This window comes from Mustela lutreola, chromosome 1, assembly GCF_030435805.1.
Source record: "Mustela lutreola isolate mMusLut2 chromosome 1, mMusLut2.pri, whole genome shotgun sequence".
In the NCBI taxonomy this organism is placed as follows: Eukaryota; Metazoa; Chordata; class Mammalia; order Carnivora; family Mustelidae; genus Mustela; species Mustela lutreola.
In genome coordinates this window covers 220,009,539-220,023,818 of record NC_081290.1, presented here as the reverse complement: position 1 = coordinate 220,023,818, position 14,280 = coordinate 220,009,539, and the positions used below count along the sequence as shown (strand labels likewise).

General features: G+C 35.2%; 1 protein-coding gene across 12 annotated transcripts in view; it reads right to left on the bottom strand.

Annotated features, from left to right (window-relative positions):
- PICALM (phosphatidylinositol binding clathrin assembly protein) overlaps nucleotides 1–14,280 on the bottom strand; it is a 112,298-nt gene that overhangs the window by 53,577 nt on the left and 44,441 nt on the right. For all 12 annotated transcript variants that reach the window (XM_059187310.1, XM_059187293.1, XM_059187326.1 and 9 more), the window contains exons 3-5: nucleotides 11,824–11,899; nucleotides 8,663–8,765; nucleotides 1,921–2,014 (exon numbers count right to left, since the gene is read on the bottom strand). In XM_059187310.1, coding sequence (XP_059043293.1) covers nucleotides 1,921–2,014; nucleotides 8,663–8,765; nucleotides 11,824–11,899 — 273 coding nt within the window. The remainder of the gene's footprint in view (nucleotides 1–1,920; nucleotides 2,015–8,662; nucleotides 8,766–11,823; nucleotides 11,900–14,280) is intronic.

Below are 14,280 nucleotides of genomic sequence, written 5' to 3'. Positions count from 1 at the left end.
TACGCTAGACTAGAACTATCCTTTCTTTAGCACCAGACTAGGAGATACCAAAACAAGATATTACTCAGTGCCAACAAGGATGAAGAAAAACAGGCAGTTGTTGACAAGAGACTGGGCTTAATCCTTTTGTAATGTAACTTGGCAGTATTTATTAAAAATTTAAGTGTTTATGTCCTTTGATCCACCAATCTTTTCTAGGCATTAACCCTACAGAATTAGGTTTATAAATGGATAGGTAACACACACTAACACACAAATAGAATTTAGTGTGTCCCCCGTCTCTGGTTTCTTCCCATTCATTTTCTGAATTTAAAAAAATCAGAAAAACTCCAAATCCCTGTCAAAAGGAACATCAGGCAAATTGTTACATGCAATGAAGGACAATAGAGACACTGAAAAGAACACAGTTCTATAAAAATATTCATAATTCATCAGGTGAAGTAAGTTTCACAGTTGGACCCTCTCTCTAATAAAAAGCAAAATAAAGCTCCATAGTTACCCCAATCCCCTATGTCTTATGTCCCTTATATGTCACTAGAGATAAGCAAACATTTTCTGTAAAGGACCTGAATGTAAATACTTTAGATTTTGCAAATTACACGGTTTCAGTCACAACTACTCAGTTCTGTTATTACATCAAAAAAGCATCCATAAACAATATGTAAGCCAGTGAGCCTGGTTGTATTATAGTATTATTATAGAAACTGAATTGAAATTTCATATAATTTTCACCAGTCAAAAATATTTTCTTTAAAATTATTTTCAACCATTTAAAAATGTAAAAATTATTGTTAGCTCACAAGCCATATAAACAGGCAGTAAGCCATAGTTTAATAACCTATTTCAGTCTATGAAGCATCTACAGAATTCATTTATTGTTTATTCAACATGCACTCTATGCACCACATACTCCTGACAATGGAGACATAGTAGAGAAAAAGCAGACCTGGTCCCTGCCCTCAAGAACTTTGAAGACTATCAATTAACAGCACAAGTTAAAGGAAAAATCTATTTGAGTATGAAATTTTCAAAGTTTCATTCACTAACCTGTACCTATATAAGCTCTAAAATTAAAATGTCTCAAGACAGATGCCCCCCAAAAGAACAGATTTGAAAATGCTAACACCTCACATATCACAAACAAATGACAAGGCTGGTAACTTGGTTTAAATAATGGTCATTGAAATAAAACTTTCAGGGAACACAATGCTTTCAGCAACAGCTACATACATATATCAAGCTGTTTTGTGTGTGTGTGTGTGTGTGTGTGTGTGTGTGTGTGTGTGTAACAAGTGTACTTGAACTTCCCTGTATTTGTTAATAACTGATATGCTTTTGGTCCTACAATGCAGACAAAGGTGAAATATTATATTGGCTATTCATAAAGAATATTACCTATTTTTAAAATCTAAAAATCTTTATCAAAAAAATTTTGATTTTCAGATCAATCCTTTCACCTATCACTTTCTTTAGCTAGTATACCTTATAATTCTAGAGCTAGAGAAGCAACACCAAACAAGTCAGAGCAAATCTAAAAAAATCATAAAATTTCAAACTTACGTAGGGTGGGACCACATTTATAGAGAGTCCATAGCCAAGCAGGATATTAATGTGAAAAAATTAAGAGTTTACGAAAACTTGAGAATAAAAACTGTGATCAATAATGTATTTTTTTAGGGGTGCCTGGGTGGCTCAGTGGGTTAAAGCCTCTCCTTCGGCTCAGATCATGATCCCAGGGTCCTGGGATAGAGGCCCTCATTGGGCTCTCCGCTCAGCAGGGAGCCTGCTTCCCTTCCTCTCTCTGCCTGCCTCTCTGCCTACTTGTGATCTCTGTCAAACAAATAATATCTTTTAAAAATAAATAAATGCATAGTTTTTAAATCTTAAATTTTTATAAAAGCATTTGTACAATCAACTTACATTAAAATCAAGAAGGGCATCCATCTGATTTTGAATAATTGGTACAGTTTTTAGGAGTTTTTCTGTGTTCATTGTTCTCATAACACCATCAGCCCTGTTTTTAAATTAAAAAACAAAAAAAAGAAAGAACTGTTGTTAAATCTACATTTTAAGCTCTCATCTGGTTCTCTAAAGAAAACAAGTTGCTATAAAACATCACGTATTTTTAAATCATTATCAAACCTGACATTTCAACAAAAGTCATACAGAGAAAAAACAAAACAGGAAACACTGTATGTCCAACATCAAAGAACTTTAAAAAAAAGTGTAAAAACATTAGACATAAAAATCAAAGCTTACATTATACAGCCAGATTTATAGCACATTTTTCACATGAGGAATCATCTGATCCTCACATCACTCATGTGTGTAAAGGGCAGTTCTACAGATTTTTTTTTTTTAATTGAAAAAGAAAGAAAGAAAGAAATCAATCATTGGCCTCAAATCACTAAACATTTCGGACATGATGGAGCCAGGAGATGAACTCAAGTCAGAGGAAGCGCTGCTTTATTTAAGAGATTTTATTTATGACTCAAACAGCAAGGACTTATAAGCCATTAAAATATGTGATATTTAAGAGGAATGCTTCTAAATATTCTATTAAAATTTCCCAAAGATTTAAATATTACTTTAGATATTTAGTCTAAAGATATAAGAAATATTAGCAGTGTCAGAAAAAACTAGAATTTTACAAAAGTAGTCCCCAAAACACTAGATAAGAGGTACCTGGGGCTAAGGTACACAATGAACATCAGGCTCCATTTTAAGGGTTGGTGTATGTTTTTCAAATGCTCACCAAAATCCTATAGATAGACTATTCCCATTTTGTTTGATGAAGTTTTAGGTTCCTTGAGATATATGACTGTCTTAAGGTCAGAGAAATAATAGGTGGTAGGATCATTATGTAAACCCAGGTATATTAGACTCAAGAACAGTGCTGTTCATAACCTTTTGTCAGAAAAAAAAAATCACTTCCAGAAAGTGTGTAGACTTTCTCTAATTTACAAATGACCTACATTTACTTATAAACAGCCACTCCTCTCAACTTCAGTTAAAATGCACTGGTTTAGGTCATATAGTAGAAAATCCATGTTGATTCTCCAACGGGTACTTGTCTAAAATTATATGACTAGACTTACAGTGTTTTCTTCACTATCACATTTTCCGTGTCTTGCTGGCTCCTCATTCTTTACTCATCCTCTAAAATACATGTTTTTGTACCTTAAAGTGTTCTTGGCCCCATCCTCTACTCTATGCTTAAACCCCCAAGTAATCTGTCATTCCCAACACAGAAATCGCCAAGATGCCAATGACAGACTTATACTCCTAGACCAGAACTCCCAAGTTCCAAGTTAGTAAGTCTAATTGCCCACTTCATATCTCATTTTGTATAAATAACAGGCATGTCAAAACTAGTATTTCCAAAACAAAATCCTTAATGTTGTACCACTATGCCCAATTCTACTCTACTCCAAATCTTCCCAGTAAAAGGTGCCCATCTCCCCAGGGACTTATACCAGAAACCCTAGGGACAATTTTGATTCCCCTTCTCTCACTAGCTCCCATATCATGTCTTTCCAAAGAACTTCAAATTTCTCAATTAAGAAAAATCCTCACAACTACCAAACGCTTTTATTAGACTTTAAAAGACTCAAATAATTCACAAACCCAAGTGCTTTAATATGATTCAGACCAAATACAGAACAATTCATACTCCATACAGAACATCCAGTTTTAGGACTTCTTAAATACATTATAATTAAATTCAGATACTTGTTTCTCAAATAAAAAAGCAATGGATTAAAGGCTGGTCCCATGTCCTTATTTACAGAAAATACCTGGGTTACTCTGTCTTTTGCTCATTACATAGTAGTGTCTTGATACTTTGAATCAAACCAATTCAGAATTCAAGGTAATTCAATTTTAAGTTAGTACTATCAAAAAGTGGAATGTTAAAAGGAAAACACAGGGACTGATATTTAATAACCAACTGAAAAGATCAATCTACAGGCAACTGGATCCATTTTTCATTGAACTATTTAATATTGGGCGCCTGGGTGGCTCAGCGGGTGAAGCCTCTACCTTTGGCTCAGGTCATGATCTCAGGGTCCTGGGACAAAGCCCCACATCAGGCTCTCTGCTCAGCAGGGAGCCTGCTTCCCCTCTCTCTCTGCCTGCCTCTCCGCTTACTTGCAATCTCTGTCTGTCAAATAAATAAAATAAAAAATCTTAAAAAAAAAACTATTTAATATACTATTTACAAATTGCTCTAGTCATCTTTCCAAAAACGGCTAAACACCTACTATGTTTACACACTGTGGTAAGTCCTCAAGATATATTATGACTAAGGTTATATTGCCCTCAAGGAGGCGACATGTTAGCATAAAATCTAACAACAGAAATAAGATTTCCTCAAAGAAATGATGTTTGAGTGAATTATTGAAGAATGACTAAGTATTTACCAAAATAACAAAAAAAGAGGCTTTATTTAAAGAAGGCAGTACTTATAAGCAAAAAGTCATTTAACCATTACTGGTTAATTCATCTTAATTTTTTAATATCCTATACTTCTATTAGAAAATATAGCTGATCTCCACCTCACGTTTTTTATACCAAGATATGTTACAAATGAATCGAAGACTTTAACATAAAATACTATATCCATAAATATATACAATGAAAACATGAATAGGCAATTGATCATTTTGGGGGTAGAAAAGCTCATTTTGAGTATCCTTAAAAAGAGAAAAGCCATAAAAATAAAAGACTACTCAGAAGATTTTAAAACTTTTCATAATGTTTAAAAAAGAGAGAATATAACTTGTAACTCATAACAATTTATTTTCCCAATAAACCAAAAGCTTATTTGTTGGAATGTTTGCCACGTGCTAAGCATTACACACAGTATTTAATTCTTACTACGATCCTAACAGACTAGTAATATCACTGTTTTACATCTTACAGATGAAATAATTCAGACCTTAAATCAAGGCTTCTCCACTGTGCCAGAGCAAACAGTACAAATAGCTATGCACCAAGATATCAATCCTTAACCCTTCAGTCTCAAGAAGTGTTCTTAATTTAGTCCATTGTCCTGTACAAATACTATCAGTGTATGTGCCATATGGAAAAAAAGTAGCATGATGGATATGTAATAAAAAGATCCTTGGGGGCACCTGGGTAGCTCAGTCACTAAGCGTCTGCCTTCAGCTCAGGTCATGATCCCAGAGTCCTGGGATCAAGCCTCACATCTGGCTTCCTGCTTCTCGGAGTTACCTATATTACCTATATTATTCTTGCAGCATTTCTGGAAGTGAAATTATTTCAAAATAAAATTATTTTTTAAAAGTGAGCAAGCTGGCTGAAGTATGTTACTAAAATTCCTCATCTAACTGGAGTGAAGTTAGAATTCAAACCCAGATTAATCTGACTGAACAGCCTGGGAGGGAGGGATGCATGGTTGGTGACACTCCCACTGCTTGTGCGTGCACACTCTCTCTAAAAATGAATAAATAAAATCTTTAAAAACATAATAATAAATAGCCTGTGACCTCTTAACATTAAACACAACAGGAAAGAATAAAATACCGAATAAGAAGGGGGCAAAAGATACTGAAAGGCAATGAACAAGGTATGGATTGCATTTTAAGAGACAAAGAGGCTCAGCATCACCATTTATTGAATTATTCAATCACTCAGTACTCAGTGTAAAATGAACACCCAGTAAGATACCTTTTCATGAGGATGGAAGAGTATAGAGGTGTCTGTAACTGTATTTAAGTCAATAATTTGGTATAACTTTTATAAAGGCCAATTTGTTGTTTTCTATTAAAATGTTAGATGTGTATACTGGTTTACATATACCAAACATACAAAATTATTACCCCAGTAAGTAAAACTTTACTATTTACCACACAAATCCTCTCCAAAAATAAAACAACTCACTGAGGTTCAGCCATAATATGATACATTTCAAGCACTGTCACTTTCTCAACTTATACCCTAATATCCCATTATTTTTTCTTCCTTATATACATGATCTGATGAATATATATGTATGTGTATTTGTCAATTTTGTGCTTCTTGGTTCACTCAATTATGGCTCCTTGATTCACTTTCCTTTCCCTTTAAGAGTAGTTTCCTTTATGTCAATACTAAATATATTGTGATTAATCAAGGCTGTTCTCAGCCAAATAATAAAAGTCTGCTCTATGAAATACAGAGTGCAGCAACTCTCCTCAATCTCAAAACTAGCCCTTCAGATTAGGAAAAAAGTTACTACTTTAAAAAATCTATTAACATGGGGGTGACTGAGTGGCTCAGTCGTTAAGCATCTGCTTTGGCCCAGAGTTCTGGGATCAAGCCTTACATCGGGCTCCCTGCTCGGTGGGAAGCCTGCTTCTCCCTCTCCTACTCTCCCTGCTTGTGTTCCCTCTCTCGATGTGTGTCTCTCTGTCAAATAAATAAATAAAACACTTTTAAAAATCTATTAATATGAAATCTACAAATTCCTGAAGATTAGTTTTACTGAACATACTTTATAGTGAAATATTACAGAAGTCAAAATGGAAAATGGTTCATGGGACAGAATACTGGAATTAAGAACCAGATTTTTAAGACGAGCACCTCTATTATCATCTCACAAACAACAAAGTACTTTAAGATAGGAAACAAAATCTGTGGAATTTAGTTTTGGTAAATTCCAAACTAATCACCTCCTAATAGGTACACAGAACATTTAGGATTTAAAGATGCCTAGTGGGATGCCTGTGTGGCTCAGTCAGTTAAGCAGCTGCCTTCGGCTCAGGTCATGATCCCAGCATCCTGGGATCGAATCCCACATCAGGCTCCTTGCTCCTCAGGGAGCCTGCTTCTCCCTCTGCCTGTCACTCTGCCTCCCTGTACTCTCTCGATCTCTCTGACAAATAAATAAATAAATAAATAAATAAATAAATAAATAAAACAGATTAAATAAATAAATAAGATATGCCTAGAGTCGCCAGGGTGGCTCAGTTCGTTAAGGGTCTGACTCTTGGTTTGAGCTCAGGTCATGATCTCTCACTCATGGGATCAAGCTGAGTCAGGCTCCATGCTCAGCCCAGAATCTGCTTGGTATTCTCTCCCTCTGCCTCCCTCCCACCCCTTCTCGCCCCCGACCCCATCCTGCACGTGCAGGCAAACTCTCTCAAATAAATAAAATCTTTTAAAAATAAAAATTTTAAAAATTTAAAGATAAAAATGCTGAGGCGCCTGGGTTGCTCAGTCGGGCATCAGACTCTTGCTTTGGCTCAGGTCATGGTCTCCCAGTTGTGGGACTGAGCCCCACTTCAGGATCTGCATTCACCAGATCTGCATTCTGCTGGAGATTAATCTCCCTATCCCTCTGCTCCTCCCCCTGTTCCTGCACTCACACTCTCTCAAATAAATAAATAAAATCTTTAAAAACTAATGGTTAAATAACCAAGTAGTTATTTCTACATTTGTATTAAATTTTCCATTGAAGTCTAATAATTTAACATTTCAAGAGAACAATTTAAAGAAAACATTAATTGCTTAGAGATTTGAGCAGTAGGGAAATTCAGAAAGGCATTTATAAAAATATTTCTGCAGACGCCAGATTCCCCTTAGGGCAGTCCTTTAGAGCTATAAGGGTCACCAATGCCCCTTAAGAATGTCTTTATTGGGGGCGCCTGGGTGGCTCAGTGGGTTAAGCCGCTGCCTGCGGCACAGGTCATGATCTCAAGGTCCTGGGATCAAGTCCCGCATCGGGCTCTCTGCTCAGCAGGGAGCCTGCTTCCCTCTCTCTCTCTGCCTGCCTCTCCATCTACTTGTGATTTCTCTCTGTCAAATAAATAAATAAAATCTAAAAAAAAAAAAAAAAAAAAAAAAAAAAAAGAAAGAAAGAAAAGAATGTCTTTATTGGCTTTTACTTTTTTTTTTTTTTTAAGATTTTATTAATTTGACAGACAGAGATCACAAGTAGGCAGAGAGGCAGGCAGAGGGAGGGAAAAGCAGGCTTCCCACTGAGCAGAGAGACTGATGTGGGGCTTGATCCCAAGATCCTGGGACCATGACCTGTGTCAGAGGCAGAGGCTTTAACCCACTGAGCCACCCAGGTGCCCCTTTAGTGGCTTTTTCCTAAGCTCATCTATCATATACCCCAAGAAAAATCTATATACCAGGTTGTATCAGGTAGCAATCCACACTGCAACAAGGATGCTACAACTTGAATACATTTTGCTAGGTGAGAAAAGCCAGACTCAAAAGGCCACGTAACATATGATTTCATTTACATAAAATATCCAGAATAGGCAAATCCATAAACACAAAGTAGATTTGTAGCTGCCAGGGTCTGAAGGAAGATGGAAACGGGAAGTGATTCCTAATGGGTGTGAGGCTTCTTCCAGAAATGACGAAATGTTCCGAGATTAGACAGTAACGTGGCACAACTTTGTAATATACTAAAACCCACTTAATTATATACTTTAAAAGAGTGAATTCTAGATTGTGTGAATCGTATCTCAATAAAGCTGTTATCGTAGCACAAAAAGCTTATGATGTACTTCAAAGAAATATAAATTCATCATTCAAAACTGGTCTAACATTTCACAATTTGTAACTTAATAATTTCTATGGTTTACATTTTAAAATAGCCAAATACACCAGATATTAAAAAAAAAAAAAGAAAGAAAGCTTAACTCACCCCCTTTTCACTTTTGTGAAATCAAATGCAACTTGTCTGTATGAAACTGCTTTTTCATTGAGATATCTACTATACCGCCTAATAAATGTAGACATGTCATACCCTGTAAGAAACAAAAAATGTTTTAACAAATTACTGAAATCCCAATTTGCTTAGAAAACCAACTCATTTCATCCAATGACAATATCTTGATATCCCAACTCAATCTAACGATGTATATTGTGACTAATAGTAGTATCACATTAAAATCTCTAAGACCTCACATGTTTTAAGTCAGGAAAGTCCTATGTGGCTTTGAAAAACCTCCCTCCACTTACAATTTCACTAATAAATATTTCTATTTTACCTCTAACCAACATTCCTACCACAACTGGAAAACTGTGTTCTCTTAAATACTCTTTGATAACCTCATAATTCAAATTTAACATCCTATGGGACCATAAGCCCCTGTCCTCAAATCATTTAGCAATTTTATAATTTTCATACTTATGAAATCTTCAGTTGTGTATTATTTGTAACAACCAAACTTACATATGCCAATCTGTAAGAAGTGCATAAAATTACTGCATAGTACAATGAAAGAAACAGCAATACGCAAGTTTAAAGCTTAAGAAACTAGAGGGATATTTTTGATAAAACTTTCACTAAGATTTTATCATAATCATGAGATTTGAAAACTTCAGCAACATAAGATCAAATCAATGTTATTTAAAAAGCAACTTTTATTTTAATTATTGCTTTGCTCAAGGAGTCTACAACTTTTGCTACTCATTAAAAAGCAGGTCCATCTTATTTTAGCTCATCTTCATCTAATAGATTTCACTTTATTTGATGATCTCTACAACTTTAAAAGACAATAGCAAAAGGTATCATTTCTGTGACTGGATTTAACATCATTACCAATTCATTTATTCAGCAAATATTTATTGAATGCCTACTCAGTGCTGCTGGAGAAAAACCAATGAATAAAATGGAAAAAAGAAATGACTGCCCTCATATATTCTTGTAACTACTACTGTATTGTATAAGGTGTTACATATATTCCCTACCTCTTTTAGTTTCTGACACTTTCCCTGAACACTGTGTTCCCATAATACTCTTATTCCGTGTTTAGTTTCTACCTCTTTGATGTACAGTGTTTAACTCACTAGAAGCTTATTTATACTTATACACACCCAGTATAACATCCAGTGTGTGCATGTGTATATATATACATACACACAAACACACCCCCCACATATATATACATAATATATATACTATGTATACACACACACACACACATACATAACATAACAGACTTCACCCAACAAAATACATATGAAATAAAAATTATTGGTCAAAACCACTGAATCACATGCTTTTATTTACTTTCTGGGCTTTCTCTACAGAACAGGAGCTTTAAATAAAAGGCCTAAAAAATGATCTCTACATAAAAGGAACAAAAGTCCTAAAACCTTATTACTAGAAGTGCTTAATTTCCATCTTAAGAAAGTAGAAAATCAGTAGCTAATAAGGCACCAAAAATTCCCCATTTGGACAAATGCATATACTCTGCTTTTGAGTAGTGGTTTGCAAAGTAGTGGTTTCCAGAGATTCTTAACTTCTAATGAAGTGAATGAAGGGGAACAGAATAAAAAATACGAGCAAGTAGAGTTTCTTCCATATCCCTGAGAAGAGACCAACTCCAGTTTTATCTGCTACATATTTCTGGTGTCTATTTAAGGTTTTACTTGAAAAAGGTATTCTACTGCTAATTTATTCTTAACTACTGAGAGTACTACTCCTCTTAAAGAAAAATCAGTCTTGTAACACTCAGTCCTATGTAGAGATTACTGGCCTTCCAAAATCTCTGGAAGATAGGGTATTTGATTCATTCTAATTAATACTCCCATCTGCCCAAAGTGAACAAGTATTGAACTGGGCAGTCCCTAGCCCAAACACTGCTAGTCACTAAATTCCATTGATGTTACCTCCACAAGACACATTATTCTGGTCCTTACTACCTTTCTACTAGTGACCAGAACAAGGACCAGAACAGTCTCAATGTCTTTAAGACTTTATCACTCTAATCCAACCTGTACTGACCTATGGCAATTTCTTTATAACACACACTCCCTCTCCCCTTCTTCCTCAAATCAAAAAACTCTGATGGTTTCTCACTGCATTATAAAACCCCAACTCTATAAAAGTCTTCCATGTCTGACTTTGGCCCCAAACAGCTTCTTGAAGGAGGCCATCTGCTACTACATGTCCTGCAATACGTCACTTGTAAATTCTATTCATATTCATTTGCTCTACAAATCTTAAATATCCCATACTCCTTCATATCTGTGTATATCTATGTACTTTTGCTTAAACCAACCCACATCCTTGTCCATCTTTCAAAGCCCCCCCAAAAATCTCCCCTTCTCCAAAGACATTTCCCAGATTGAGCCCTACTGTTGAATATTCCCAAGTCGTATGGTATGTCCCTTATGATGTCATACCTAGACTTGACCGTGTACAATGTTAACAGCCTAGTTCTCGAGCTAAGTACAACAGATACCAGTAACACAGAACATGCATGGAGCACATAGCAATCTCAAGTTACTAAATTAAAAGTAGAATAAATAACAAATGTGATCATCAGTGAGTAACTCATCCAAATAACATACCATACTTACCTTTGCTACTAAAATATGTAATATTCCCAGCTACATTTTTAAAATAAAGCATAAAATAACAACAATAACAATGAAATCTCATACTTACATAGTGTTTCCTGTGTGCCAGGCATTGTTGTAAGCACTTTACATTTATTAACTAGATTAAGCCTCTTTACAACCCTAGAGAGTAAGTGCTATCTTTATTCCTGACTCTACAGACCCAGAGAGGTGAAGTTGCTCAAATTCACACTGTTGGTTAGTAGTAAAGATGGAACTAAAAGCCAGGCAGTTAAATTCCAGAATCCATGCTCTGAAACCACTATCCAGTTCTATTTCTTACAGTTCTAGGTGTCAAGTACTAAAGTCAATGTAATCATCACATTAAAAGGCAGTCTTTTCCTCCTTATACCTTTCACTAAAATATGTGATTCCTCCACAGCTAAAAGACAGAGTTCAACTCTGCAGTAGTCATCATACAGGGTTGATTTTCTATAATGAAAAAGTTGTCTTTACCTTGCAATCCACTTTTATCCAAAAAATTGCTTAAGTTAAACAGCGTGTTTCTTGAAGCCAAATACTGAATAAAGCGCTGGAAAACAAACAAATGATTATATCATATTAAGGTAATGTCATCTAACAACCTCTAATTCAACAATGAGGAAGGGAATGTGTTTAACACATTGTTAAGCTTATCTAACTTAAATTTCTCATTCTCAGTCCTACTAACAAGTTACCAAACCTAAATACATAATCCATATATGTCACTAGCACAAAGGGATTTATTAAAGCCTAATGCTCATGGCTTTGGCATAAGCATCAAAATAAAAAGAAATAGGCACTTTTACCCTGGAATCAGCAATTCTGGCTTTACTACAGCATTATTAGAGCTATAGCTAATCACACTTAAGTGGCATCTTTAAACAGCTACCTGATGTTCCATACTTTTATGACATTTTTAAGAATGAAATACTTACAATAAGACAAGAGAATAGTATTACAGATATCCCCTCACCCACTGTCCAGATTAAACCGAGGCTATATTTACTTTAGATCGTCTTACAGAAACAAAACATTAAAGGGTCTATTGAAGCACTCCTTCTATCTCATTTCCTTTCCTCTTCAAAATCAATCACTTTTCTGAAGTAGGTTATCTATCACTCTAACACATATTTTTATAATTTTTCTATTTAACCCATACAAGGTACAGATTTTCTTTTCTATTTTAAAATTACAGAAAAATCATACCGTACTTATTCTTTTCCAATGTGCTTAAAATTTTTAATAACTTTTCCTCAAGAATTATCCATTTAATATATGTAGATCTAGTTCACTCATTTAAAGTAATGTTCTAGTACTTAAGTGATCTACTATATCATTATGTATTCATTTCTTCATGGATGTTTAAGTTCTTTCCAATTTCACTATTATTAACAATGTTTCATAGGCATCTTTGTATTGGTCTCCCTGTGCAAACATATAGGAGTTTAGCATGATATAAACTTAGGGTAGAATGGCTGAATCTGCATGTGTGTAAAGGTCATCTCAAAATTCTGCCAAATTCTCTCCAAAGTACTTACCACAGAACACAACCTTAACTTCCCTTTTTATACACCCTCTAACATAGCTAATTCCTTTCAATTTCACTTCTCCTTAGGATTTCCTTTTTTTTTTTTTTTTCAATGTGTGCAGAGGGTTAAATCAATTAGGGTACACACCATCACTCCCCTAATCTTGTTTATCTGCCTTCACCTCAAACTAACAAGCCAAGATTTTGAAAAACAATTTGTAAATTGAAGGCTCACATTTCATCATTTACCCTAAAATGACTGGTTGCAAGAAAGTGTTAAAATATCCCAAGACAAATGGTCCCCAGATGGCTCAGTTGATTAAGTGTCTCCCTACAGCTCAAATCATGATCCCAGGGGTCTGGGATCCAGTCCTGAACGGGTCTCCCTGCTCAGCGGAGAGTCTGCTTCTCCCTCTGCCAGGATTCCCCATCGGAAGTAAAAAAATAAAATCTTGAACAAAATACTAAGAAAATATTAACTTTAAAATTAATCTAAAATACTAAGACAATATCACCTCTCAGCAGTGATAATTCTTTATTGTGGGAAGTTTGCCCTGTGCATTATTTAGAAGCATCCTTGGCCTCTGTCTAGGGGTGCCAAGACCATCCCCATCAGTTTTGACAAATGTCCCCTGGCAGGGGCAGAACAGGGGATCAGTTTCCTCCTTTCCCGATAGTATTCTCAACACCAACAGCACAGTAAAATCATATGCATACTTTCTCAAAGACTAATAAACCTGTCAATGAGAAGAACATTGTCTTAGCTTAAGGGAAATTAAACATGGGTTTATCTAAAAACCACACAGAAACGCTATCATCTCTCTTCTCCTGTCAGTCAAATGTAAGGAATGACAGTCAATTTTGTTTCTTTGCCTTTGTCAAGGTTTTACTTCTAATATTCTCACTTTTTTTTTTTTAAGATTTTTTTTTTAAATTTATTTGACAGGCAGAGATTACAAGTAGGCTGAGAGGCAGGCAGAGAGAGAGGAGGAAGCAGGCTCCCTGCTGAGCAGAGAGCCCGATGTGGGGCTCGATCCCAGGACCCTGGGATCATGACCTGAGCTGAAGGCAGAGGCTTTAACCCACTGAGCCACCCAGGCACCCCATATTCTCACCTTTTTTACAGTCTCTAAAAGCCATTATTAATAGTTTTCCTCTTAATTTGGCATTCTAATTGGTTGTATTTGTGGCTTTTACTTTTTAAAGAATAAACTATAAGTATTTTTTAAAAAGGTGAAAAATATAATAAGCCTGAAATTCTTCAGAATGATCATAATCTTAAACAAAGTATCAACAAAAACAGAAACTATTACCCTAGTTAAGATCAAAATGCTTCAAGTTATATTAAAGCTAGTATATCCAAATATTTTGATTGACTTTGTACACTGGTTATAATAAAATAG